The sequence below is a fragment of the Tinamus guttatus genome, unplaced genomic scaffold (assembly GCF_059628265.1).
Source record: "Tinamus guttatus ecotype Peru unplaced genomic scaffold, ASM5962826v1 Tinamus_guttatus_pri_ptg000134l, whole genome shotgun sequence".
Lineage (NCBI taxonomy): Eukaryota > Metazoa > Chordata > Aves > Tinamiformes > Tinamidae > Tinamus > Tinamus guttatus.
The window spans coordinates 793,251-821,191 of NW_028288668.1; the positions used below are offsets into that span (position 1 = coordinate 793,251).

General features: G+C 45.2%; 1 protein-coding gene across 1 annotated transcript; it reads left to right on the plus strand.

The window, feature by feature from the left end:
* JADE3 (jade family PHD finger 3) lies at window positions 1-27,937 on the plus strand. The gene is made up of 10 exons (XM_088521833.1): window positions 1-81; window positions 1,132-1,214; window positions 11,781-11,938; window positions 14,433-14,623; window positions 16,685-16,896; window positions 19,246-19,413; window positions 22,660-22,776; window positions 23,254-23,727; window positions 25,466-25,583; window positions 26,977-27,937. The coding sequence occupies exons 1-10, from the start codon at window positions 33-35 to the stop codon at window positions 27,867-27,869; spliced, it is 2,463 nt and encodes an 820-aa protein (XP_088377959.1). The 5' UTR covers window positions 1-32; the 3' UTR covers window positions 27,870-27,937.
* Window positions 27,938-27,941: the final 4 nt, after the last annotated feature.

A 27,941-nucleotide genomic window follows, 5' to 3' on the forward strand; every position in this document is an offset into this window, starting at 1 on the left:
TTTTTTTCCCTTTCTCCTCAGGATGCGTCAGGATGAAACGCCACAGGCATCTAAGCACCAGTGACAGTTCAGACAATGAGAGTGAGTAATATGGGCTGGTGTTTCTTTGGTCTATCACCCCCTTGTGGTTTCCTTCTGTGGTTTGAGGGCAAACTGTTTCACCTCTCTAATTAAAAAAATGTTTCTTGCTTGATTTCATTTTCTTGCGGCCTTTGGTGTTCTGAGCGCTCTTACTGGCGGAGAGTGAAGCTCAGAATTGTTAAATTCAGCATAAGATTTTGAGTCTGTATGTGGTTTCAGTAGAAATTTGTATGTCTCAGATTTGGGGGGAAAAAATCTGTAATTTTCCAGAAATTTCCCTCTCAAGAGAAAGTTTTCAAAAGCCAGGGTTGTTCTGTCCTGTGCAGAGCCTCAACTTTAAAATTTCCAGGGTTGAAAAGCTGTTTGAGCATGCATTTGTTGAGGTTTCTTATATTGATCCCTGATTTTTTCAGCGTCAATGTGTTACATGCATTAGTAAAGTTATGTTTTAAAAGTTACTTGGCACACATCTGGCTGAGGTTGCACCTTTCCACTTTAGCTATGTAAAACTATGTGGCAGGATCTGGTCTGTTTCTAAATCTGTACCCATTGAGTAACTCTGCTCCTAATAGCAATTCATTCTCACCTTTCTTGGAAGTCATCAATGGACCATGTACTGAACTAGCCAGTTGTCTAAACACTATGCTCTACTTCCCCCCGCCCCCGTATCTTTTCAGTGTACTTAGATATCCTTACTTTTTGTTTGCTCTTTTTTTACCGAACTTGTAGGCTTTCTGTCCTCAGTTTGCTGCTGCTCCTATTTTTTTGCTAGATAGGAAATGAGGGAGAGCAGTCTTCATGCTTGTTTCTATTTACTCACACTTGTATGACAGAGCAAAATGCACGTCTAAAATCAGTGTGCTGTGGTTTTACAAAGAACAAGTGGAACAGGAGGAGCCGTAATCAAGCCTACGGACTGCATAGGAGTTTTTTGCCCACCTCTTGTCAAGAATTATGATGATTCAAGAGGCTGGAGCGTCTTGTGTTTTACTGAGCATTTAAATGATTTGAAATGAGCTGTAATATGGTTTTGTTCTGTTTTTTTAACAGGTCCTTCCACTTCCTTTTCTTCTTGTGCTAAATACAGAAGCAAGTCAAAAACACCAGCAAATGAACAAAAGAAACCTGCTGAGGTAAGAATCAGGGTGAAGGATTGGCTGCTGGTAGGTCTTTTTATCGTGTTGTTTTCATGTTTCAAGGCCTTGAAGTAGTGAGCGTTGGACTAGTGCCGCCAAGGCCTTTTGTTGCCTGTCAGTTTCCCGATGATTCGATTTCTTCCCTCTATGCAAGTACTACCGGACTTGTGGTTGATGTCCCCAGATGACTGATGGGATTGCAAACTGTAGCACGTACATCTTCCCTCAAAGCTAGTTGTGTTTTGAAACTCAAAATCTGAGATGGTCTTGTGATTTGAGAGCATGCGAAAGCAAAGTGGTTTGTGTGTATATGGGAAGGATGCCTGCCTTTAGGATAAAATTGTGGGACACTTCAGTTTGCAGGATGTGTGTGAACAATGCTTACTCATCTTTTGTCATTTTTTCCCACTTTTGTGTTGTTACTTTCAAAAAGGCTCTTGCTTCACCAGCCTTACGTGTTAGGACCATTCTGCATAAATGCCTGTTACCACTTTCATTGGATTTACATACTGTAATTGAGTTGCTCTCCTTTGGGGTATACATATGATTCTGTGTTCAAATCTATTCCCCAGTTCGCCCTTTTCTGGTGAGATTTATTGGCTACTTTCTCCGTACCTGATGCTCGCTTCTTATGACATGAAGTCAAAAATAAACTGCAAATGAAAGATATGTTTCATGCAGTTAATTCCCCTTACTTTCTATCATATTCCCTCCAAATGAATCCTTCACCATGTTTGTGTGACTGTTGATGCCTCAGGCTATTAAAAGAAAAAAAAAAAGAAAAAAAAAGAAAAAAAAAGAAAAAAAAAAAAGAAAAAGACTCACAAAAAATACTTAGTTTCTGTACAATTTAATACAGAGACTTATGGCCCAGAAGTAATTTTCTGTACCATACCAAATGATAGCTTTTTAGCTACTCGGATGTTACTGTAGGAGATTGCATAAACATAGAGATTGCGTTCATATAACAAGAGCTGTTCAGCAAGCTTACCTTATGCCCCTTCCTAAATGCTGCTTGCTAGATGAATTTAGTTTGGTAAAAACAAGGTAAATATTACAGAAAATATCTTTTCCTTGGAAGTTTATTTTTTAACAAGTTAGTTAAAGAAAATGCACTGATTTGCCTCTTAAAAAAAACAAAACGAAACAAAAAACTTGCCTAAATGTTTCAACAAAAGCAAGCTTGGACAGAAAGCTGTACAATGCTTTATTTGCAGCCACTGAGAAGGTTAAGAAAAGCCTGCTGTTTTTGCCTTCAAAACACGTTGGTCTTCAAAATTCTCAGAACCAGAATCCTCATTCTCAAAAGCCGCTTGCTGCTCCTGGAATCTGGCAGTGGTTGCTCACAGAATCACTATGGTTGGAAAAGACCTTCCAGATCACTGAGCCCAACCGCAAACAACCTGAGCACACGGGAACTGGAGCAGGCGGAGGGTTGGGCTCGCCGCTCGCGGCAGCGAAGCCCTCGGCGCCGTCGCACGTCCCTGCCGGGCTCCCCAGCTTCGTCTCGCAGCCCTTCCTCTCAAGGGTCCTCCTGCTGCTGCGCGCTCTGCCTCCGCTCCACGCGCGCTCTCTTTGTGTGTGCCCTGACGTAGGAGAAGCAATGGCGAAGATGTGTCCTGTGTGTGCCCCATTCCTGTTTACACACTTTCTAGGAATTAAAATGAGCGGGGGTTTCAGTTCCTCCTCCCGTGATCTGCTACCTGTTCCAAGATAAAAAGCTCGAGCCCTTTAATATTTGAAAACACAAAAATTTGTACAGCAACAGCTAGAATGTATGCTCTGAATTTTGGATAAGTGTTTCATAACTTCCTCATTCCAGCACTGTTACCAGGTTTTGAAATACTTTTACTCCCCTAGTATTTCACGAGTTTTCTTTTAAGCACCACCCCCGCCTCCCAAAAAAAAAAAAAGAGGTGGGGGGAGGGGGGTGACTTTGAATAAATCTTGAACCTTAGAATGTTTCCTCTTCTGGACCAATGCCCAAAGTGTTCTTGAAACAGTATTTAAGGGGGGGAAGGGAAAATCCATGAATTTAGAGGCCTGCAGGGAAGGGAGGGTGGGATGACAGTAATAATCTATACCCTCTGTGTGCAAGGCTCTTGGATATCTTTCCAGCTTTTCTTTTCCTCTGCTAGGCACAAACACTCCTCCCAACCTCTAGAAAAGCATCCCCCGAATAGGGCATTGCCTGAAACGCGTTGTCAGCAGAGCGTTGAAATCGGTTGTTTATGCACAAACTGCTGACGAGGGTGTAAACCAAGACTGGAGAGAGACCCCCATCACGCATCCTCTAAAAACATGTTGTTATAACGGCACAAATTTATTGTAGTAATAGTTGTTGAATAGCTGCTTTATAGAAACTTAAAATTCCAAGCCAACAGCATCCATTTTAGCGCTGGATCTTTTTGGCAAGCGGGCACTGGTCTCCTTTCCCTCACCTCCGCTTGCCAGGCAGCAGGCTCTTTCTTCAGCTAGTGATGCAGAAAATCAAAAAGGTCAAAGCTATAAATAGCTGTTTGGGAATATTTTTGTTCACGGTCCTCACACATTAATTTTTCTTTGTGCCAGTAAGCCTGGTTTTCTCAATTAAATTGCATATGGATGCTTAGGCTTTTTTGAACTTCCTCAGCCATCCACAGTCCAAGTATTCTTGCTTACCCAAATCTTTCCAAACAAAACTTTGCTCTGTACTGTGACCAACAAGCAGGGTTCTACTGTTTTTGCCAGCTGCCTTGCAGGACTTGTCAGCATATGCCGTGCTCTCCCGCGGCAGCCTGTGGAAAACGCAGAGTAGCCCTAATTGTGGATGGCTCAGCCCCAGATTAGGTTTTATTTGAGTCGAGGTGGGCGCGTGGATGACTTCTGTGGAGCCAAGTGATTTAATGTGAGGGTGTAAATGTCCAAACCCATTCCCAGGGCCTGGTTTACCAAGTTCCTCCAGGAATGCAAAGGCAACATTACTGAGTCAGACCTGGGGCCCATTTATCACTCCTTGGAGCAGAGGAGGAGGATGGAGCAAGTGTGTAATGGTGCTTCCTCAGAGTACAGTGTTTCCCTAGGTCATTTTAGAGGCCCAGCTGTGGCTTGCTCTGCGTGCTCTGCTTTTGGGTGCTAACGTGTCGCAAACTGCAGAAAGGGCAACCTCAAGATTCTGTTACCTAATTAGCCTTAGCATTTGCTTTGGATAGCTAAACTGTATTAAAATTGCAGGCATACCAGTGGTATAAAACTTGCATGTAGCACAAAAGCTTTGTGAGGGGGCAGGCCGCATGTTGTTTGCAGCGTTGCCCCTTATGGACTTAAATGGAGATGGGAGTCGTGCTGGCCTGAACATTAGTGTGTTGGCGGGCGGTAAGGTAGGAGGCGTTTGGATGTCTGGCTCATCACGAACCCTGTACTTTGCAGTTTCCTATCTGCAGAAGTTGCAGTGGAAAATGATGGTAGAACAGTTGGAATCCTTTTTGCAGGGAGACACTATTAGCTGGACTGTCCTGAATGTCTCCTTTTCTCCAAGGTTTGTGGAGGCACAAAAGAGAACAGAAATTTGTGATACTCAAGCTTATGTAGATTTTCTTGAAGTCCTTCTTCCCTTTTACATCTGTAAATGAGTTGTTAGGATTGTGCTTTAAAAAAAACATATATATATGCATATATAGCCCGTATAAGATGGTAGGATTTTACTTGTCTTGGCAAACTGGGTTTTGAATCCCTGAGCAGCAATCCTAGGTTCTATCCCATATTGTAGCTGTGTTATCATGTGAGCTGCAACTGGTTTTCCCCAAGTAAATCATCTGCTTCCATTACTTAGGTAAGTGAAACTTTTGGATTTTACGGGTGCTTAACTGCGCGCATCATAGACCTTGATCCTGGGGAGCACCTTGTAGGTCTGGGCTCCTTGTCCAGGGGATCTGGCTCCTTCTGTGGTTTGAAACAGGTATCCAGAGAATGAACAGGCCAACTCACTGCTTAATATGTGCCCTGCGCAGCTGCATCGGCTGCCCCGTCTGCATGGGCCTCTCAAGCCCTCTGACAAACTTGCCTTGATGCGTTTTGGAAAGCAGCTGCCGTTTTTGCCTGCACGGGTTAGTTGATGCAAGAATTTACACTGCTTTACGTAAAGCAGAAGTGCGAGCGCACTGGTTACCTTTGCCTCTGAGGTACTGCTTTGGAAAGGCTGTTTGAACCCTCTAGCAAGAGGCAGGAGGAGCGCGGGAAGGCGCTTTGGAAACGCTGTTTCACCTCTGGAACTGCATGAGCAGGCACGGTAGCAAAGTGTTCCTGGTCGGAAAGCGACCGGCCGGGAGCTTTGGTGGTGCCTGTCCTCGCGGCAGAGGAACTGGGCAGGAAGGGTGCGCGGGGAGGCCACGAGGCTGGAAGTCGGGAGTGCTGTGGCCTTGCGCCGTGCAGCTCCTCTGCCCCAGGAAGCTGTTGAGACTGGGAATTAAGCAAGATTTAAAAAGGAACCAGGCTGATGATGACAGGTGCAGGTTTTTCTAACTGTCTGCATAAGTAATAGGCCATAAAAATTGTTAGAATTGCATCCCCAAATCTAAAGCTTAGCGCTGATTAGCAGCCAGGATGAAACTTGGTGAGTTCTTACACAATTCTGGCATGTTCCTCTGGCTCAGAGACGTGATGTTAGGTGGGGTTGGTTTGTATCTGGTTTCCTGGCATTTCCTGGCATTCCAGAGGAGGCCAGGAAGATCCATGGCTACTCTGGAGACAAGTAAAATATTTCATTTGCTTGAGGCCTAAATGATCTGTAAAAATAATTTGAGAGTTCTTAAAAAATAAAATGGGAGTTCGTAGATGAGGTTTTATTGCAGGACACGTCCAGATTATTTTGATATTTCCTTTGAAGAATGGAAACTTAACCCTGCATTTATTTTTGTCTGCTTCAGCTCTTTAAACATTAGCTTTTCAGTTCCAGGCAATGTGTGCACCTGGGACTAGAACTTCATTTCCATTTTTTTTCCATTTATTGTTGTTATTTTTTTATATATATAGAAACTGCCTTGAGACTCCAGGCTCCTTTATATAATAGGCACCTTGATTTGGAAACTTCATGCCCAGCTTGCAGGGCCTCAGCTGGAAAAGTTCTGCCTTTCCTACTTCATGCCCACCACGTTTTGCAAGGTTGTGTCCCTTCGAGCTTTGCCCTCTGCGCACCCTGCAAAATGCCTTTGTAAGAGGTTAGGTGTAGCTAGGTATTAATGTGACTGTGTTACCCTTTTGGTAGCTCTTACTACAGCAGGGCTTCAGTTTTATTATTCACGTGGTGATTTTAGGTGTAGGCTGCTGCTTTAGAAGTGCCTGTAAACTTTGCTGAGTGTGTTTTACCCTGGAGGTGAGATAGTAGAATAAGCTTGGATGCTTGTTAGGTGCCTTGGCTTTAGAATTAAAAAAAAGACTGCGTTCTTTTGAAGTGAACAAGAAGCTGCTTTGACCCAGAACATGATGAAAACCTCTTGTGTAATTTGCTGAAAATGCCCACAAGTGTTTGGCACATGAAATTTCATAGCTGGCCTTTGGGATGGGTCGTGAACAAGACTTCAGAAAATCACTTGCTATTTCATCCCTCTCTGTTCAGTGTCGTTCCATGTTGTTTTCCATAAAAGATTTCTAAGAGTATAATACTAAAAAAAAAAAAAAAAAAAAAAAAAAAAAAAAAAAGCAGCTCTTACCTTTTTTAAAACACTGCTTGTTGTTTCTTGAACAGTGGGTTTTCTGACTCGATAGATATTGGACGTGAGAAAATGAGATGCATTTTGCTGGTTCACTAGGGGCCCTGCAAGGCACCAGGGGAAGTCTCGGGAGTGAAGCAATTAGGTGCAATCCAGGAGAAATCCTCCTTTCATCCGAACAACAGAAGAGCAATGAACACACGAGTTACTGAACTTGGAGGGGTAGCTCCCACTCCCGGCCCCAGTGGCCGCATCAGGAGGCCTCTGCTGTTTTGTTCCAGTTCTCCCCTGGTCTCTCCTGCATGCACCAGGGTAGCACGAGAGGAATGAGCAAGGGGATGTGTCAGCTTCAGCAGAAGCTTATAGGGGTGTGTGGCAAGAGATGTGTTGCTGTTTGGAAATGCAGTCTTAGATTTTCCTTGGTCGTGAGCAGAAGGTGCCCCAACATCTATGCAGATCTGGTGCTTGAGTTGTTCAGAAACATCTATAGGAGCCCTTGCATAGCCAAGAACCCCCCTCAGCAGCTTTGGTGCTGCTCTTTTTCTGTAATGCTCTATTCTGCTAATTGCATCCTGCCAACATCTTCAGTGGATAGGGATCCTGCAGGAATTAAAAAAAAACATATTCTTTGTATAGTCTGGATTTATTCCCAGAGTGAATGCAGGAGGGTCTTGTGAGGATGATGTTTTCGTAGTGTATTTGCAGGAGTCCTTGTTAAAGCCATAGATAGCCTTTTGTCTAAGCACTTACAGATTTTTGATTCTGTGAAATTAACTTTCTTTGGACATCTTGTAGCATAACTTGCAAAGAGGAAAAACTTTCAGAACTCTGAAAACAAATAAAGTGTGTAACCCATAGCTCTTTCCCCTGCTCTGTGGTACCGCTGGTGTTAGTGGCACAAGGGGGCCAAGCATGTGCATTCCTGGAGCATCTGTGTAGAACGTAGCTTTTAAAGGCTTAGGACACTTGCGCGTCCCTGTAAAGGCAGCTAAAATCTTGCCACAGCTTCAGCAAATCCAGTCCAGCTTTCACTGCAGGGTGAACAGGCAGCCTCGACCAAGGAGCGAGGATTCTTCTTCCGGATTCAAGCCCTGGCTTTGAAGTGTGAAGGAAATACTAGTTTCTCAGCAAAATCTTTGCAAGATTGTTACACAAATACATTTTTCGTTAATCTCATTTAGGCAAACTGCTGAACCATTTTCCCCTGAAACTTAAGATTTGCTGGTACCTAAATGAAAGTTCAGTCAAAACAGTTTTGCATGCTAAGCAGGGCTTACGAGTCATCTCATCTTTCTATAAGACCCTCCTTATAGTAGTTAAATATTAAAATATATGTGAACTTAGGTTTAGCTAGCAGTGGATGTCTATTTCTTAAAGAATATTGTTCCCTCTTACATGGGTGGGAATTCCCTGTTAGTCCAGGCTAGACATGCTAATTTTTCAAGTCTTCTCAGTTGGTATGCTGCAAAGTGATATTAAAATAAAGCTGAAGGCTTGTGTTTTATGTATAGTGAGAACCACAGCTGTTTTGAGGTGACTGAAAAGCTGCTGCTTGTTGTCCCTCATGGTTCAGTAAAGGAAGAGGGTTTGTTTGGGGAGGGCCTAGGTTTTACCCGTGCTTGGCAGCAGGTGGTCTTTGGCGTTGCAGATATTACCATCCCTTTTGTTTCCTGCTGAGATGATCAAATGAGTGCCTGAGCTGCTTGGTGGGAGAACATGCGGCAGCGTTTTGTTTTCGTGGCTTTGCAGTACAGCTCTGGAGCCAGGGCGTCCTTGGGGAAGCTCTTTCCTTAATGCCCGCTGCATGGGCTGGCAGGGCGCTGGAGTGCAGCGGGTGCCTGTCGGGCAGCTCGCAGAAAGGGCTGTCTGAGAAAAGACTTAGGAAAACGTAACATTAGTAGAAAGGATTCTTTTTTTTAACCATTATTCCATCAAGAACAGTCTGAACAGTAATTTTGCTGTTTGAAGGTGTTTTCTTCCTTATGACAGGCAGGTACTGTGCTTTTCATGTTCAAGATAGAACAGCATTTCAGTGTTAGACATCCTCATTTTCTTGGAGCTTACTAATGTTATATTCTAGGTTTCAGAAGGAGAAGAGCAACTTGTCAAGGCAGGAACCTTGTGCTTTTGCCCCTGAATCCCTGCCGTGGCAGAGCTTGGCCTCAGGAAAGTGGCCAGCTCTGAAGATGTTCCTCTTCTCTCCCCTCCCTCATCCTCCAGTTCAGCTCCATTTCTTTCTTCCTCCCTCTCCACTAGAAACTTCCTCTAGGCATAATAGTATAAGCTGGAGAAACACCGAATTCCTTATCACTCCTTTAACATGAGGTAGAGAGAGCTCTGGTGGATAAATGCAAGCACCACCTATGTGAGTATAGGTGCGTGTAGATCAAATCTGAAAAGGCAGATGCTGTGAATAGGAAAAGCATCTGATCACTGCAGAATACTTTTCAAGTATAACTCATGATAATCTGTGGAGTTGCTATTGTGTTTCATGAGGTCACTATGCTTGATAAATATGTGGTTACATGCAGCAATCCAGAAGACTTACCCGCAAAAATACTGTTTTACCAGTAAGTTTTGCCTGTGGTATGCCAGTGTTACAACCCTGTATTTCAATGTCCTTGCTTTATGAGATGTTTGCATGAGAAATTTACTTGAAACAGTTACAGCTCTAATGTCTTCCTCACGTAAACGGGCATGCGCAGCTCAGGTACGTGTTTAGGATGCAACGCTGCTTGTGCGACGTTTACATTTTTCTGTAGGCTGGATCGAAGAACCACATAAATCCGTAATTCCCCCGGATGACAGAAACACGACTGCTGCGCTTCCTTGGCTAGCCGAGGAAGGAGGGCGACAGTTTTCAAGAGGGAACAGCCTGTGCTGCAGCTTGGGCTGAAGCTTGAGCTTTGCGGATTCAGTTAATGAAGGTCGGCGTTGTTTTTCCATGGAGTGTCCGCAAGGGCTCCACTGCGGCGAAAAGCTGGCCTGCGAAATACTGAACGTGTCTGTGCTGTTGTTGTTGTTGAGTTGGCTTCGTTTGCAGCCTCGAAACGGCCTGCTGAAGCAGAGTTTACTTAACTTGTAAGAAACCTGTCCTAGGACCCCCCTGGGTGTTTTGCTTTGCCTCCATAACAAAGCGACCATGGAGCACGTGGGAGACGCCTGCCATCCCACGCGTCCTCCTCCGAGCGCGTTTGGCTGCGGGCAGCCCCCGCTTGGCCCCGTGCGACGACGCGACGAGAGCCGTAAGCAGCTGGTGTCCGGGCAGTGACCCCAGGGGCCTGGAGGGGCTGGATAGCACTCCTGTTCCACGTGTGCGTGGAAAGGAGGGGAAATCTTCCTCGCGTGTCGGGTTCCTTAAGGTTTCATCAACTGTGTCTGTGTAGGTCAGTCCTTCACCCTCAGCGATACCAGCGCTGTCAGTTTTTGAGATCTGCAGCACAGGAGTCTGCATAGCTGCACGGTGATGGTATGGTCAGCACCACAACCAAAAAATAGTCCATGCTCCAAGGGATTTGTGCTCTAGAAATGAAGATGATGCAGCCCGCATACATAATGGATGATGGGAGGATGAATTTGCTGCTAAGCAGGGTAGTTTGAATACTGATGCCTTTAGAGGTGGTTTTCATCTAGTATTAAGAAGTGCTGTTTGATATGGAGCATTCTGCTTCTGTCAGGGACTGAAAGACAGTTTGAAAAGCACTATCTCAGATAGGATTTGAGGAGTATCTTTTCTATTAATTAAACCAGTCATTGCATTTCTGATTTGTTGTCTTGTTTTTCCCTTCTGAAGTTCTTTGGAATTGCACTGCTTGAGTGTTTCTCATAGACCTGCTTCTGTATTTATAATCAAGAAAATTAAAGCATCTTTTAAGTGGGATAAATCACATTGTATACGCATCAAAAAAAATGTATACTGCTTTGGGGGGAGTGCAAAGGCCGTGTTTGCTTTTATGAATGTAAACTGATACAGAGTAGCAGCAAAAAAAAAACCCAAAGGGTGCCTATGTCCTTTCTGTGTGTGCAGGGTGTTTGGAGGGCAGTTCCAATAGGAAGCTCTCAGGCAACTGGTAGTTGTGGTTGCTTGTTTTAAAAAAGGTAACCCTTTTAAGCCAGAGAGTTGCATGTCCTCGGTGGAGGTGTTCTGGGGTTCGTGTGGTTTTCAGATGGCAAGTTTCCTCTTTCTAGGTTTGCTGAAGACTCTTGAAACCAGACTGCTGGCGCGTTGGCATCGTGGGGAGTTGGGGTAAAGATAAGAGAATTCTTATTTTAACAGAGGCAGTTGTTCATCTTTGATCCCAAAGATACTGACCAGTAAAACTTCAAAGGGTTCTGAGGGATGAACGAATTCCTCTGCATCAGTTTCTCCATGGCAACTGTCACTGCAAATGTTCTTAGCCTGTGTGATGAATATGGCAATTTAAGGTAGCTTAGGTCTGTGAAATGAAAGGATTTGCTATCTTGTATTTACGTTGGGCTAAAGCGTACACTCTAGCAAGTAAAACAAGCTGTTTGGAAGTAATATGATGAGGATTCTTGAAGCTACTTAAATCAGATGCAGTCCTCCTTTTCCCCTCTTTCTGGACACTGAAACAGCCTCCTTTGCTCAGCAGCAGTGTGGTTGTGCATTAGCTCAAACTGCTTCTCGTGCTGCATAATCTGGATCATCTCGTGTTCCTGGCTTTGCCTGTCAGTATTCTGTCTCAAAAGTTATCAACATATATACCTTGTTTCCATGCAGATTAGTTAAAAATCTCCTTTAAAAATGGTTATTTTAAAATATTACTAATTAAATTATTATTAATTAAACTATTTAAAGCAGTTTATTTGGTGCAACTCCCTTTTCTCAAGCAAGCTGCCTGGGTTTTCTCTGCAGGTGTTCCGTAAGGATCTCATTAGTGCCATGAAATTGCCGGATTCTCACCATGTTAACTCTGATGAATATTATATCTTTGCGGACACGTGGAAGCAGGAATGGGAGAAAGGAGTCCAGGTTCCAGCCAGCCCCGAGACTATTCCACAACCTTCTCTCAGGTAATAGCGATTAAATGTAGACCCTGTGCACCAAACACCAGCTCAGAAAAGGTGGTTGCATAAAAATTGGTTGTCTAAGTACCGTCAGCATATAACCCTTGTTGTTATATTAAGTCTGCAATACTGCAGTCTCCAGGCTGGCTTCAGGAATGTTTTTAAATTAAACTGGGACTAATTTGGAAATCACTTCTGTAGCGTTTCAGTCCAGCTTCTTTCTGTACAACGCTGTAATGGCTACAGTGTGGATTAAAAAAAGAGTGTTTATTTCCTTTTTTCCTCTAAACCACATGCAGCTATGGATAAAAATACTCTCTTTTTAGTGTAGTGGGCTTAATAAATGGAAGAAAAAGACCACACACACAACCTTGCACTGTTTTTATGTTACCTGAAAAGCATTACTATCAAGCGTGTATATATATGTGTATACACATATATATTATTATTGAACAGTAGCAACTAATCTGTAGTAGCTGATACCTGATACATTTTGCAAAAAGACTGATCAGAACTTTGTAGCACTGTACAGATTGCTTTTATATGAAAACAACCTCCCTTGGCCAAAGCTGAGAACCTGTTTGTGGCCTTAAGAAGAGAACAAGGAAGCTGTGCTTGAATGATCTGTAGGGGAAGCTGACCTTAAATACACTTCAGAATTTTGTACCCTGCATTTCTTTTGCATTTTTGTTTTATTTTCCTGACTTGAGGTCACTATTTCTGGAGTTCGTTCTGTCCTGGTAGGTATTTGTACACGAGTACTTTGCTGATTTCGTAATTTATAACAAATTCTAATCATCTGCCTAAAAAAGAGTGGAATAAACAGACTTTTCTTTTTGAGTTCTGAAGATCTACATAGTGTGTGTTTTGACAAAGACTGAAAGTGAATGTTAGTTCCTGTTTCTTCAAAGTTGCTCATCTTGATCAAACTTAGACTGCCAAACTCTCTGCAGAGCAGAGAGCCTGAACCCTCAGAGCAGAGATGTCTGAACTCTTGAGAGTCCCTTAAACGACTTCAGAGCATTAGCTACCATGAAGTCCATTGGATTTGTGCTTTTGAGTGTCCTTGAAACTCTCACCTTTTTATGCATAAACCTTTTAAGCTAAGTTCAACTTAAGGTTTGTATATATATTTTTTGCCTTGCCTTTTTTTCATATTTAACTCCTCTCAAACACCGTGGAAGACCTCCCTCTCCTTGTCTCCTTCCCTTAAGCTTTAACCCTTTCTGCCTTCTGTCTTCCTAAGTAGCTGCTGATGATTGCAGAAGTCAGGTGGTCTCAGCTGCAGGAGGGTGTTAGGTAACCTCTCCTTTCCCTCTGTGTGAGCGTGCGTGCCCGGGGCAGGCAGCAGGGTGCCCTCCTGCAACCCTTGCTCGTGGGGATGCAGCGTGTTTCTGCACGGAGGCGCTCCTGCCAGCATAGTTTTCAAGACCAAGTAAATGAATTGTCCAGTGAAAGTGCTGATGCCAGCATGACAGAATTTCCACTGGGACTGTTGTCAGTACCCAGCTCTTAAAAATAAACACGTTGCGTCTAATACCAGCACTGTTTTGTCAGAGGAAAAAGAAAAAATTGCTCTGGATTTGCTTGGAACAGAGAAAAGCAAAGCTCATGGGGAATGAGGGAGGGAGGGGAGTGACAAGGCGAAGGGGGATGAATGGCAGAAGATCATTGCTCTTGCCAACATTGTCCCGTAAGGATAGCTGGAATACTCCACAGCTGCTGCTTCCTCCTCCTCTTGCCTTGCTTCCCTCCATTTTTCCGGAGAGGATTAGTTCTGGAAAGCAGGCAGTGCTGGCACTGATCCATCCAATATCTCGGACCTCCTCTAACCTACAGGGCTCTCGTGTTTCATTCAGGGGATTGACTTTGACCCGAGGTAGTCCTTCCATTCACGTAGGCCAATTTCATACTGACACGCTTGAGTTTTATCTTTCAAAATAATTGAGAGGTCTAAAACACTTTTTCTGCCTTCTTGGATAATTTTTAGTTCTCATATTTTTCCATAGCAGTAGAATGGTTCTCATATAAGAAAAATATTATATTTCTAATGTGGCTATGGTGTCACTTACAAAGCAAAGGTAAGAAAGGCAAGCATCTCTTCCCCTCCCTCCCTAGTAGAATAAATGAAGCTTTTCCTTAAAAAGCCGGTATCTTCAAGGTTACTGGTTGACAAGATTTCTTTCTGTTAAGAAGACTATAAAACAAAGGTTGAAGATTTTGTCTGTCTATGTGTATTATTTTTTATGTGTTTCAAAAGTATTTGAGTTATCAAAGTAGTAGTATTTACTGATTTGTATACAGCCTTGCATTTTAAAAACTGCTTTATATTCACAGCAAGTCTTAAAATCTTTAGTGTGAATAGGCTTACAGAATCCCCTCTCCCCACCCTGGGTGTGCTTATCAGATCAGTTTATAGCCTATGAGCCAATATATTCCTTTACAACTGGTAACATCGAAAAGAGCTGTAGATAACTCTATTTTTTTTTCCCCAACCTAGGATTGTAGCAGAAAAGGTGAAGGAAGTTCTGTATACACGACCCAGGAAGTATATCCACTGTTCCAGCCAAGAGCCCACAGAACCCGGTTACATCAACATTTTGGAACTAGCAGAATCCGTGTGTCGCTATGACCTGGATGATATGGACATCTTCTGGCTTCAGGAGCTAAATGAGGAGCTTACAGAAATGGGTAACATCACAATATGTTCCATTTTTTAAAGCAGCAGCTAATTTATGCTATTTGAGTTGTAGTTTTTTCTTGAGATCTCTTAAGGATCTTCGAGAGTTGACTTGAAGAAAAACGAGGTAATGACAAAAAGTGGTTTAAAACACTGAGGTGCTAGGTCAGTTAATGCCTTCCCTATAGTGCTTCTCCAAAATCATATGCAGTTCTAGAGTAAGATAGGAAGGAGAAGAAATGCACATCAGGTGAAATTCATTTTAGGGCTTCAGCAATTAAAACTCTAGGAAAAACAGAGGTGTTTCAGTTACTTGAACATATTATTCCTACCAAATACAGAGAATACAGAGTTCCAAGGAACTTGCATGCTGGGTTATTAACAGTTTCACACATGTTAGCTGGTTTAAAATCGGCTAAGTGATTTTTTTTTTTTTTTTGCTTGCAAGTTATGAGTATTGAGGGCTATGAAGGGGATTGAACAGTGGAAAATGCCTTGGAGTTATCACTGAAATAACTGAGATATAGGGCAGTAGCCTGCATGGCTGGTGTTCTGCCATGGATGGATCCTTTATGGAGGAGAGGTAGGAAAAATGTGTGGGTGTTTCAGCCTCTCCTGGGTTTGCAAACAAGGAAGGTCTGTCTGGGTGTGAGGATCAGTGGCAGCGCCGGACCAAGATCCTGAGGGAGTGAGGGGAGTCTGGAGCCCAGGGAGCAGATTTTGCATTTTCAGCAGACACTGATGGGGTTTGGGAGGCAGCCCAGAAGGATGGGTTGGGAGAAACTAGCAGGACTTGAAGGGGAATCTTCTGCAAGTGTGCACGGTCAGTCCTGACGAGTAAATGTTTCTAGAGAGCAGCCTGGTGAAGCAGCAAACTCCTGACCGAGCTCCACTGCAAAAGGATGTACATGAAAGCTAAGAGCAAGATAAGCTCACCAGAACACACAGGACCGGTATTTGCAAAACCCAATCATTTAGGGAGAGAAATATTTGCCAGTGAAGATACTCAAGATCTGACAGGATAAACAGCCTACTCTGGTTTCAAGGGCTAGGGCTCTGCTGAGATCCTTTCCCACCTGCATGGTCTGTGATTTTTCTTAACTTCAGGGAGTGAAAAAATATGAGCAGTTCAGTAGTGGAAGACATTGCCTGTCAGCATTTTTTAACCTTTTCCACATGCCTGTTTAGCAGTTGCACCAAGAAGTGTGAATCAGTCGCCATGTTCTCATATAGTGTTGTACTGCAAGTGATGCAAGTCTCTGAAACGTGGATGCTGCAATCTTTACCACAGGCAGCAACAGCATCATTTGGGGCTGAAGCTTTTGGGAGGGATTTAGAGACTCTCCGTAGCTGTGAACCTCATAGTCCCTAAATACACTAACTACAGTGTCCTGAAGTTGCAGGTTGAAGACCAGACTCAGCAAATAATTTTTAAGTGCTTCTGCTTATGGCTAGTTTAAGTTAACGGTGACTGTATATAGCATTTAAGTAGTGTTCAGGGGAACATGCAATATGTACTTAACCACCTTTTTTAATTATTGCCATCAGTGTATTTTTCTATTGTTTAGTGAAAAGAAAGACAGTTTTCATAACCATCTGTTTTTTTTTTTTTTTTTTTTTTTTTTTTGCTCAGCTAGTGCAGTGTAGATTGGGTGGGGGCAACTTGTGTATTTTCATAAGACATAAAGTGCAGTTTCCTAAGTTTTATTTCCTAGGAGGTTGCTCTTCAAAGTGAAGAACATTCAGTTGGTTGACTTTGGATATTATTAGTGTTTCTTCTTGCTGTGATAGAGATGGGGTGAGAGTTGTATCAGAGCAGCTAATAGTTACAGAAGTTGCCCTCTTATATGTTGTACTGGGCTTTTTTGTTTGTTTTCTTGAGGAACAGTCTTATATACAACTGAAATTTGTATTTTGGTAGTAGAGCTATTTGCAGTTAGAGAGCAGCACTGGAGTAAACCAGTGAGTGTGGAAAGGCTTGTTTTTGTCTCTTTGGTCTCTTCTAATAAGCGATGGGGAGGGCGAATGCTTTGTACTGCTTTAGTTGCTAGAGATTGTCCTCCCCGCCGCAGGCTGCGGGCCCCTGGACGAGAACACGATGGAGAGGACGATCGAGGTGCTGGAGCGGCACTGCCACGAGAACATGAACCACGCCATCGAGACCGAGGAGGGCCTGGGCATCGAGTACGACGAGGACGTCATCTGCGACGTGTGCCGCTCCCCCGACAGCGAGGATGGCAACGACATGGTCTTCTGTGACAAGTGCAACATCTGCGTCCATCAGGTTAGTGGCCGCAGAGCGTGGGCGCTGCCCCGTGGCCTGGGTTTGCCCTGGCAAGTGGGGAGGTTCAGCGAGAGGTAGATGTTGGTTTGGAGGGCTCTGAGATGCTCTAGGTAGGAAGGGTGGTGCGACGCTGCGTGAAATGTTTGTGTTCGGACGCTTACCGTAGATTTAGTGGCCTAGGAAGTGTAAAGGCAACTCTAGTTTGGGGAAGGAACGTGAAGTGAGTTCTCAGGAATTGTGGTATTGCGGTCCTCTGTGACCATATGCATTTTTTCCCCATTTTTGAAGCCACCTTTGAAGTTTGGAGACAGGGCTGCATCCTCTCTATTTGTAAAGAATTTCAGAATTATTTTTTTCAGAACTTTTTTTTTTCCTCTTGTTGATTGACTAGTTATTTGGCCGGACATGGTCAGCCCAAATTCAGGCATGTCAAGCCACACGTGGGCACCTTAGCAGATTCTTCTTTCTTTAGAAAAGAAGCGCCTGCAGCAACGGTGCTTTCAGGCTGAACCCTGCTTACGTTCACAGGGTGGCAAACGTAGCCTGGAGTTTGTGCTGCTTGAGCTCCACGTAGCCAGGAGCAGCGATCCTTGCAGTAAAGAGAAGGACACGAATCCTGTGGTCCCTGCATCACGTTTTGGGAGAGGCTGTGCTATAAATTAAAGTGAGGCTGAGAGGGCTTCTTAAAGTATTTTCATGGCCTGCCTGCTTCAGCGGCAGCCCGCACTTGCACCCCCTGAAAACAGTGATGGATTTGTGGTCAGGGGCTTGCAGATCCCTCCGGAGAGCTGAGCTCGTGCTGCTGCCCCATCGCCAGCTCGCTCCAGCTTCTTCCCTGCCCTGGGGGTCCTGTCCCCCCTGAGCCTTCGTGCCCTGGGCCTGGCAGGCGGCAATAAAAAGGGGCTGTGTTTTCCCCGTGCCCACGGGCTCCGTCCACCTGGTTTGGATGGAGGCAGGTCGTGAAACCAGCTGGGGACCTGGCGCTGGCCATGAGGTAGCAGAGCAGAGGTGTCCGTGCTCGGTGTGATCCTGACCCGCTCTGTTCCCCGGAGCGCTGCCGGGCCTGGCGTCCCCGCACAGGTTTGGAGGCAGCAAGGGGGGTGTGGAGCCCCCTTTTCTGCCCTTTGAGTCTGGGCCTCCTCGACTGATAGACCGGCTTACATTAGAATGTGGTTTCTGCCCATTTGCAAGCCTCTAAATGAACTGTGAGCTTAAAGTAACCCAAGAGGGGCACTGTCTCATAGTAAGGATGCAGCTGTGACCAGGGAAAAATCCCTTGTAAAGGCTGGATTGCGTCGCCCTCTGCTGGGAATTCCTGGCAGTGGCAACGGGCTCCATCCTCTAAAAGTGCACGGGTTGGGCTGCCTGGCTTGGAGTATTCCTCACATGGCTTTTCATTCAGAAAAATCCCATTCCCCACAGGATGTGACATAAATATGCAGTAACTTATGTTTATATATATACACACATCTTATTATTATTATTTTATTAAATACCGAGACCTTAGAAAGCTGGGAAAGCAAGCATAGGAAACCTATACTCTCTCATTTGAGTTTTGGAGAACTGCACCTTGTTGACAACCTCTCTTGTTTGAGATACTGTGAGGTGCAAGATGCTTCTCTGTGCAGCACAGTATACCCGTGTGCGTGTGTGCTTAGCTGTTATGTTACGAACCACTATAAATTTGAACAAGAAAATGGACTTTTTTAATTGTCAAATTTAGCAGTGCTTGAAATTCTTATTTGCTGGAGGGCTAAATGCAATGCTGAGGAAATGGGCATGGAAACCAGCACATCAGTATATGCTGTAACTTTTGTTGCAGTATTGTATGAATGTTTGAAGTGACAAACAGTTCTCACTACCATAAAGGTAACGTCATAGGAACGGTCTTCAGTTAAGCAGCTCCTCTCCCTTCACATCTCAGTAGAATTATGTTAGGTTGTAATGGTGGGAAACCACAACTTGAAAAGCAGATCATATGCAGAAGGTAATCTGAAGGGATGCCTGCATGTTTTTGCTTCAGAAATGTAAAGCCAGTAGAAGCAAATACTGAGTTGCTTTATATCAGTGTTATTTTCTAGTCACAGTGGAGATGCTTTTAGATATGAATAAATATCAATGGGCATCTTTTAAAAAGAAATGGGGGGAAAAAAAGACATTTTATACTCTGCTTATCTTTGATTCCCTGATTAGTTTTATCTGAAGGAATTAGAAAAGGATTAAATACTCATCTGTGATGCCAAGCAGTGATGGTAGTATTTGAAAGCCTTGTGCCATCTGAAAATTAATATGAACATTTGTGTGCAAAATCCTATCAGTGCAATGATTTCAATATATGGTTTCTCCAAGGCGTGTTATGGCATCCTGAAGGTCCCTGAAGGGAGCTGGCTGTGTCGCACGTGCGTGCTGGGAATCCATCCACAGTGTCTCCTGTGTCCCAAAAGAGGAGGTGCCATGAAGGCTACTAGGACAGGGACCAAGTGGGCACATGTGAGCTGTGCCCTCTGGATTCCAGAGGTAACGCTGATTATACAGCTTTTCTCTCTTCCTTCTCTCTCCTTTCTGTTTTTTTATGTTTTCTCTGTTGTTGTCTCTGTTCTTTCCTCTGCCTTTTTACATTCTCGTGATTTAAGGCATCTGTGTGGCTCAGGGCTGCACTTCATTCTGATGAATCAGCACAATCTGTGAAGATGGGATAGAGTCCAGCTCGTGTCCCATTAATTAATTAACCACTTTGTCCCCTCCATTTACTGAGCAAGCACTTCAGTGTCGTTAGGGAACCTGAGTGACCTGCTGGAGAGCTTTGCTGGTGTGAGCTGGTGCTCGCGGCACAGCCGCTCCTCCGCCGGCTCCCATTGCCCCAGACACTTGTCTGCTCTGGTGGGTGTGTGATTCTTCATCAATACAGCCACTTGCTTTAGAAAAAGGACAGGATTGCATTATTCATATAAGGAAGATGTTTTTTCCTTTTTTTTTTTTGAACTGAAAGCTTTCTGAATTGTAGGGAGGTGAGTCTTTTTGCCTTTTATGCTTTATTTTCAAAATAAAGGCTTTTATGTATGCGCATATGTGTAGTTAATTTGACTCTTTATTTCGAATCAAATTTAGCATCACACAATTCTGTAAATCAGAGTGTTCATTTATGTGTAGGTTGGCTCTGTGTTTACTTTTGTGCTCAGAACGATTGCCGTCTTTCTGGTAAGATCCGCAGATCCAGCCACGGCAGGCGGCGTAGCCTGAGCGCGGGGCCACGTCTGCTGGCACAGGGACGTCGGGCAGTGCCATCTCTCAGGAGCAGCCAGGCCTCACTTTTACAAAACAGTTCGGAGGAAGATGCTGACTTCGTAGGCAGACACAACGCGTCCTCCTAGCTTGTGTCCTGGGAATAGATTGGATTTTTTAAGGAGGGTGTCTCCGCAGCGCTGCTTTTCCGCCAGGCCTGCCCACGGTTGCTGGTGTCCTCTCAGCCTTCAGGGAGAGAGGGGAACTGACCAGTCCTTTCTGCACGTATTTGCCATGATATCTGGTGTGAGAAGGGAACGAGGAGGAATGGAAACCAGCCGGTAGCTGGGCAGGCAGCGTGTGCTGCCGGCCGCTCCCTCCGGAGCGGGGAGCGGAGCCGGAGGGAGCACGGAGGGATGCCGGCACCCGCGGCTCGGGTGGTGCCTGGCAGCCTCCCCATGGGTGCGATGAGGGAAGCGCCTCTGGGATCCAGGCACCTTCTGACCCCTGCACTGTCACTTGTCCAGCAATTCGATCACCAGGGAAGCCAGAGAAAGCCCCAGGAATCTATGTTGACACCTTGGTCTTTTCCTGTCTAGACAGTTGTCGCAAGAAGGGCCCAGATTTTGAAGACCTGGAGGTACCTGGAGATGCTTCTGGGGGAGTAGGTTTTCTTATAGACCTACTCTTCTCCCCAAGCCAGAGCACAGTGAAACCTCCCAAGAGGGAAGCAGACAACTAAGGAAATCCCCTTTGACTAATGAAATCCCCTTTGAGCCTCTAACAAAAGAGAACAAGGCATAGTGCAGGGATGAATGATCAGTAAACGTGGATGCCTGCTGGTAAAAGGCTAAAAGAGGAACTGATGGGTCACCAAGCGTGGGCTGCTGTTGCTGGAGGCAACGGCACCAGAAAATTTCCTTCATTGACTTGCTCAGCACTTTCTTGTATGGTTTTCCCTCCCATCCCATCTGAGGTAATGCTGTTGAAAGGCTTTTTTCAAGAGACTTGCCTGGGAAATCTGAGGGTTTTACTTTGCAAGCAGTACTCGTTGCCTTATATCCTTTTATTCTTCTGTCATTAGAGTCTTTTAGCTTAAGTGTCTCTTTCCTTTCATGCTTTCTCAAAGGGCATCTTTTAAAAGAGGAAAGGCTTTGAGCTCAGAAAACTTGCCCCGAGAATGACTTGAAATCCAGAGGCTCTTCTCTGCCTTAGATAACGCGTTAGTGCTACCTCCTCCCTCCACACTGTGCTGTCGGGTGAAGCCGAGGTGCTCAGTGTTTCCAGGTGTGGAGTGCTTTCCCTTAGCCGTGGCTGCACGCCTCCCTCTTGGGAGGGGACGCTTCGGAGGATGCAAAGATTGGCCCTTTGCTCGGTGGGTCCCTCGGGGATGGGCAGAAGTCAAGAGTCGGGGCGAGAGTCAGAAATACCCATGCAACTTGTAGGCAGCTCTGTCGTGGGCAAGGTCGGGCTAGGCTGGTGGAAGGCACTCTCATTTTGCACGCAGAAGCAGGTGAGTGCTGAGCACGGTCCTGCGAAACCGCTCGTGAGCTTTGAGAACAGCTTGGTCCTTTTTCCATCAATTTATAAAGAAGGCCGTAACTGATGAAACTGGCTGTCATCTCTTCCTGATGAGAGCATTACTTACTGCCTCCCTCCTCTCCTTCCAGTCTTGTGCAAAGTGAGGCCCTTTCCGAGGCATCTTGCTACCTTTGCAATGAAGACTTCTGAGAAACAGCTTGAGCTTTATTTGCAGATAGATTGTACCATGTTTCTCTTTCTCATCTTGCTTTCTTTGTTGTTTGAGCTGACGTTTTCTTCCAGTATCAAAATGATAGTTACGTTGGCCTTTTATGTGCAGATTCCTCTCACCTTTTCCCCAGGGATTTTTTCCAACTAAGATTTTAGCCTTTGTCAGAAGACGTAGACTTTTCTTTCTTCTCATAAGATAAATTTATTGCATTGTCTCTCAAATCATACAGTCTGTAGCTGGATAAGTGTATTAGAATTGCCTCTTTCATTGGGAGTGCAGGGAGGCCAGGCTTTCCCTGGCTGCTGCCTGATGGCAGCCTCTGGTTCTGCCCCAAACTGTGAGCTGGCAGACGTAGCCATTGCAGTGGGTCTGTGGATCTTAAACAGAGGAGGAGTTTTTTTCAGGTAAGAAGAGGAAACACCCATACACCCTTTTTAATTTTGATTAACTGGTATCTTGGTACTTGTTAAATTGGACCTGTTACAGCCAGTCAGAAAAATACAAAAATGAAAGGAAATATGCTAACAGTCTCTTAATTGGTTCATAACCATGCACATTAGATGCCTTAAATGCATTGAAGAACGACAATTTCCAGCAACCAGGTTAAAGCAGTAGATATGCCACAGCATTTTTTTCCTGTGAGATGTTGCAGTGTCATTTGCTGTGAAGTGTGACCACATGGAAATTTTTCAAGGAAATAAATGTGATTTTATTCCTTCTTCTTGTATTAATGGCTAATTTGTTTTTATTGCCTCAACAAACGCCTCCCGTGCTGTTTTTGTTTACAGGTTAGCATTGCTTGTCCGGAGAGGATGGAACCCATCACAAAGGTGTCCCACATTCCCCCAAGCCGATGGGCTCTAGTATGTAGTTTATGCAAACTCAAAACTGGTGCTTGCATTCAGGTACGTACTTGCCCTGTAGGGACTCTGGAATCTATGGGAGGAGGGGGATGTAGTTTCTGGATTTTGTTCTCCCTGTGTTCGGCAGCGCTCACTAGTAAGGACGGCTGCTGCGTGGCTGCTGCATCCTCGTGGCTGTCCGTGCTCTCTCCCTTAGCTCAAGATGTGGGTCTGGAATGGGAATTCCCTTGAGTGCTCTGTTCACAAATCAGGAAATGCCCAGTTTGGACGTTGCTTTTGAAACTATGTGTAGCCCTCCTGACAGGGGCAGGAGATACTGGTTAGTAATTTTTTTCTGTTAGTAGATACCTGTTAGTAATTTTTTCAAAGCCAGCGAAGCTAGCTTGAGAGTGCAATAGACATTTCTAACAGTACTTAAGAAGAGTTTTTGTAAGAATGCGCTTTTATACAATTCAAATGATTCTGTTCTTCTGATTTGTTGCTGCTGATGGTGACTTATTTTATTTTCTCCATCCGCAGTGCTCTGTGAAAAGCTGCATCACTGCCTTTCATGTCACCTGTGCCTTCGAGCATAGCTTGGAGATGAAAACTATTCTGGATGATGGGGATGAGGTCAAGTTCAAGTCATACTGCCTAAAGCACAGCAAAAACAAGCAGAATTCTCTGCCTGACATTGATGAGCACCCCAAGAGTGTGTCAGACCAGAAGCAAACAGAAAGTGAGAAAACCAGTTTGCGAGCCCAAAAACTCCGAGAGCTGGAAGAAGAATTTTACTCACTGGTGAAAGTAGAAGATGTTGCAGCAGAACTGGGCCTTCCTAAACTTGCTGTAGATTTCATCTACAATTACTGGAAATTAAAACGAAAAAGTAACTTTAACAAACCCTTGTTTCCTCCCAAGGAGGATGAAGAAAATGGCTTGGTGCAGCCCAAAGAAGATAGCATTCATACTCGCATGAGGATGTTCATGCATTTGAGGCAGGACCTAGAGAGGGTAAGAGCTTCAGTGGTAAAGGCTTGAAAAGAAAATATCTTTGTCCATGGACAAAGAGGAAAAATGAGCGTGACAGAAGCTTGAGCAGATAATTTAAATCTAAATAGAGGGAAATATGGGATATGTGTGTAATATTATATATGGGATGTGTGTGTAAATGTGTGTATGTAAGGTGTGTGTGTGTGGCCAAGTCCCAACGCCTGTGTAGCCCAAATCCCTCACCCTGAAGGAGAGGGCTCTGGGCCTCGGGGACGTTGCTCCAGTGGCGTCCCGGCACGAGGGGAGCGTTCCCGGCGGCAGGGCCCGCGGCTCCCGAGGAGACAGAGCTTGGCCCAAAGCCATGGAGGCCACCGCGCACGCATGTCACCCCGGGGCCCGACTGAGGTGTGCTCCCTGTGCTGCTGCTGTGCTCCAAGCTCCCCTCCAGGGTGGGCAGCTGCTTGTGTGCTCGATGTTTCTGAGCGTGCAACAGGGTCTGCTCCCTGTGCCCTTTACAGCTGCATAGCTGCATGCACGAAGGTAGTTGGGTTGGTTTGTGCGGTAAGTCTTGACCCCACACGGGGGGGGAAAAGAGGAAAAAAAGAAAAAAAAAAAAAAAAGAAAACAGGGTGCTGGCACTCAAAGTGCTGCTTCCAGTCACACTCACCTGCCTTTGTCAGGCGGCTGCCAGGCCGGATTCCTCATTGCCCTCTTGAACTAGAGGCTTTAGCCGTGCCCGGCTCTGTCCTGGCTGCTCTAGTCTGGGGTCTGAAAGCAGCCGCTGAGTCCACTGCTGCTTGTGGCTTTGCTGAGCACCAGGGAAAGGAAATTACCTTTTTATTGGTAGTTGCGTGAACTCTTAGGTGTATTCGATTATCAGCTAGGAGATGGTTTCAAAAGATGGAGCCTTTGAGCAAAATGCAAAAATCTTAATATGCTTCTACTGTGATTTTTATCCTCCAGTAAAACACTTAATCTTTTTCTTTGCATTAGAAGAGCTGTTGGTTTGCTTCAAATTTGGTTGAAATTAAGTTAAATATTTTCAGTGGAGATACTTTATATTGCCTGGCTATAATTTTCGGAGCTTGCACTGCAAGATGATTCCACTTGGTTATGTGTTGGGATGAAGAGCATTTTGGAATCTAGGAATTCCCACTCTGGGGAGAGGGGCTGCAGTTTCCGAACAGCTCGAGGTGGGGAAACTGAAATGTTTCTGGGGAGACTGCCAGGTACCTTTCAAGGAACCCCCATGTTGCTTCGCTGTTCCGCAGGCTCCTTCACGTCTTTTGTATCAAGATTTTTGGTGCCTTTTTCTGTTTTCTCTGCATTGGATGGAAATACTGCTGTAAACAAAAATTAGTAACTGAAAGTAGAATTATGTGGCGCTGTACTGGCAGATAACTCACTCCATGAAGCATTTTGCTCAGTTCCCAGAGAATCTAGTCTTGCCTACAGCTACATCCCCAGCAAAGCATGTAGTGGGAACAGATGAGAGAGTTTTCAAAAGGTGCTTTTCTTTCAACTAGAATTTTGTTTGCTCGCTGTAATAGATGGAAACGTAGTCCACTGTCTTGCAGAATATATTCAAGGTATTCCTTGAATTGTTGTTTTAAACAAAAATGCAGGAAACTGTTTCCCTCCCTTGCCCCCTCCAGGTGTTAGTTACATATGTTCAGTAGGAATATTCCTAAGATGTTTGCCAAGAGGTTTTGCACACAAGTTTTTGTTTGTTTCTAAAGTCTTGTTACTGTCTCTATAGGTAAGAAATCTCTGCTACATGGTAAGCAGGAGAGAGAAACTAAAGCTGTCTCACAGTAAAGTACATGAACAGGTCTTCAATTTGCAAGTCCAGCTCATTAATCAGGAAATTGCCGCAGGTAATCATATAAATGTAAAACGGATTTTAACTATGTGTCTCTATGCCGCTACACAGTGTTCTTATCTACTTGAAATCATTTCTGCAATTATTCAGTCAACTAAATTAACAACATGCACAAAACATCCTAGTCTTATAAGGTATTTACTTGGGTGTCTGTTCTCTCGTGAGCGCTTCAGGTCTGTGCCCCATAGTTATGGGGTGCCGTGAATCACAGAATCGCAGGACGGCTGAGGTTGGAAGAGGCCTCTGGAGACTGTCGGCTCTCTCATGCTGAGCTTTCACCCCACTGTGGTGCTGGCTCCCCGCAGCAGGGCCTCTGCTGCTGCTTTTTTATCCCACTAAAAAGCAGTTTTTTGCTGGCTGTCAGCTGTTGCTCTCTTCAGGTGCAAGTGGAGACAGTGACTGATAGAAATCTTGTTCTCCTGTTGGCTTGTGCCTCATGAGCAGCCCGGGAAAGAATTCCTCAGCTCGTGGGCTGCAGTTTCTGTCCATTCTCAAAAAGGCTTTTATACTTGGTGTTTTAGTGGTGAACAGTGACTGCCAATGTAGCAAAACCAACTCTGCCCTTGATTTTTCTAGTGAGCGAACTTAAATAAGGAACATGACATTTGAAAAAAAGGAAGAATATATGTGATTATTTTTAATAGGAAGGCAGCTCTTCCTGAAGTATGAAATGAAAATCTTGATGATGGAAGATAGATACTGTATTTTCTTTAGCCAGTTTGTTTAGAGTGAAGTCTCTACTTTTCTTCTCCACCCCTCTAAGTGGGTTTCATTAGCACAGGCAAGCTTTTTGAAAAGGGTTTTGGATCAGAATAGTACTGTGTGGAAGCAGCAGTACTCTAAAACAATATGTGGTCTCGTGTGAGTATTTTTTTTTTTAAGAAATGTCTATTAAATTTATTTTAAAGCTTATTAGATAGCTTGATGGGCACTTTGCAATGGTGATACATGTGATGGAAGGGTTTTTAAGGGGTAGAGAATTTTTTAATACAAAGCAGAGAGTTGAACTAAATCCAAATTAAAACTCAGTTTAAAGGATTGCTTTTTCTCTATAGAAAACTGAATCTGAACCTTTTTTTATAGTTTTCTTGGAATGACTTCAGATGTATCTCAGACTGCGTCAATTTGATGGCATTAAGCCCTAATAAAAGAGCTTTTTTTTAATGGCAATGCTAAAATGCTTACCAAAGTTCTAAAATGATAGATAACTTAGAAGAGTTTTCACTTTCGTGGCTTTCATGTCCTAAAACAATTTCATACTAATCATTCGCGAATGCTTCTTTTCATTAAAGGTGCTTCTAACGGACTGTCCAACTTGTTAGGATCTTTTCTTAACAAATACTTCCTTTTTTTTTCCCCCCCTGCCCCTTTGCCTTTTCCTCCTCCAGGCCATACCCTGACAAGTGCACTAGAGAACACGCTGTTCTACCCGCCTCCCAGGATCACCCTGAAGCTGAAGATGCCCAAGTCGGCGCTGGGCGACTGCCGGAACCACGCGCTGAAGCCGGGCAGCCGGCCGCTCTCTCCGGACAACGGCAGCCCTGCCTACGGCCGGCGGGCCGCGCCGGCGCCCAAGGAGCCCTTCGACGCCAAGGCCAAGCCCTACGCCAGGTACCAGCACGAGGGCCGCAGCAACGGCCTCCTGGGCGGCCTGGGCAAGCCCCGCGGCGAGGCCAAGGAGGGCGGCCCGGCGCTGGCGCCCGACTTCGCGCGGGGCCCGCCCGCCGGGAAGCCCCTGGCGCTGCAGGCCGCGCTGCACGGGCAGGCCGCCCTCGGGAACGGGCGGCTGCAGCTGGAGAGCGCGCGCCTGGCGGCCCGCTCCAACGGGCTCCTGGGCCGCGCGGGGGACGTGAGCCAGAGGGACAGCTCCAGCCAGACGCCCTACGAGCAGGAGCCCGTGCTCGCCGCCCACCTGGCTGGCCAGAGCGGCTTCCGCAGAGCCACCATGGAGCACTTCAGCCGCTCCTTCAAGGAGGCCACCAACAGCTTGGTGAGGACCACGGAGGACCTGCGGTGCTGCGAGAAGCCTCCGCGGAGGCTGGCGGCCAAGGAGCGCCTGTGGAGCAAGGCGCCGCTCGAGGGGGCTCCCTACCAGGACAACGACGGCTACTGCCCCGACCTGGAGCTGAGCGACTCCGAGGCGGAAAGCGACGAAAACAAGGAGCAAGTGCGGCTAAGGCGGAGTAGCTCCGAGAGAGACAGCCCGAGCAAGGACTTTGGGAGAGACTGTCACAACAGGAACAAAAAGAACATGATTTCCCACGGTGCGGTGCAAAGGTGATTAGAAGCCCCTGCGGGGTGACTCAGCTTCTGCGTAATCCCGTGCGCAGACCTCAGCGTCCGGCGGCTCCGG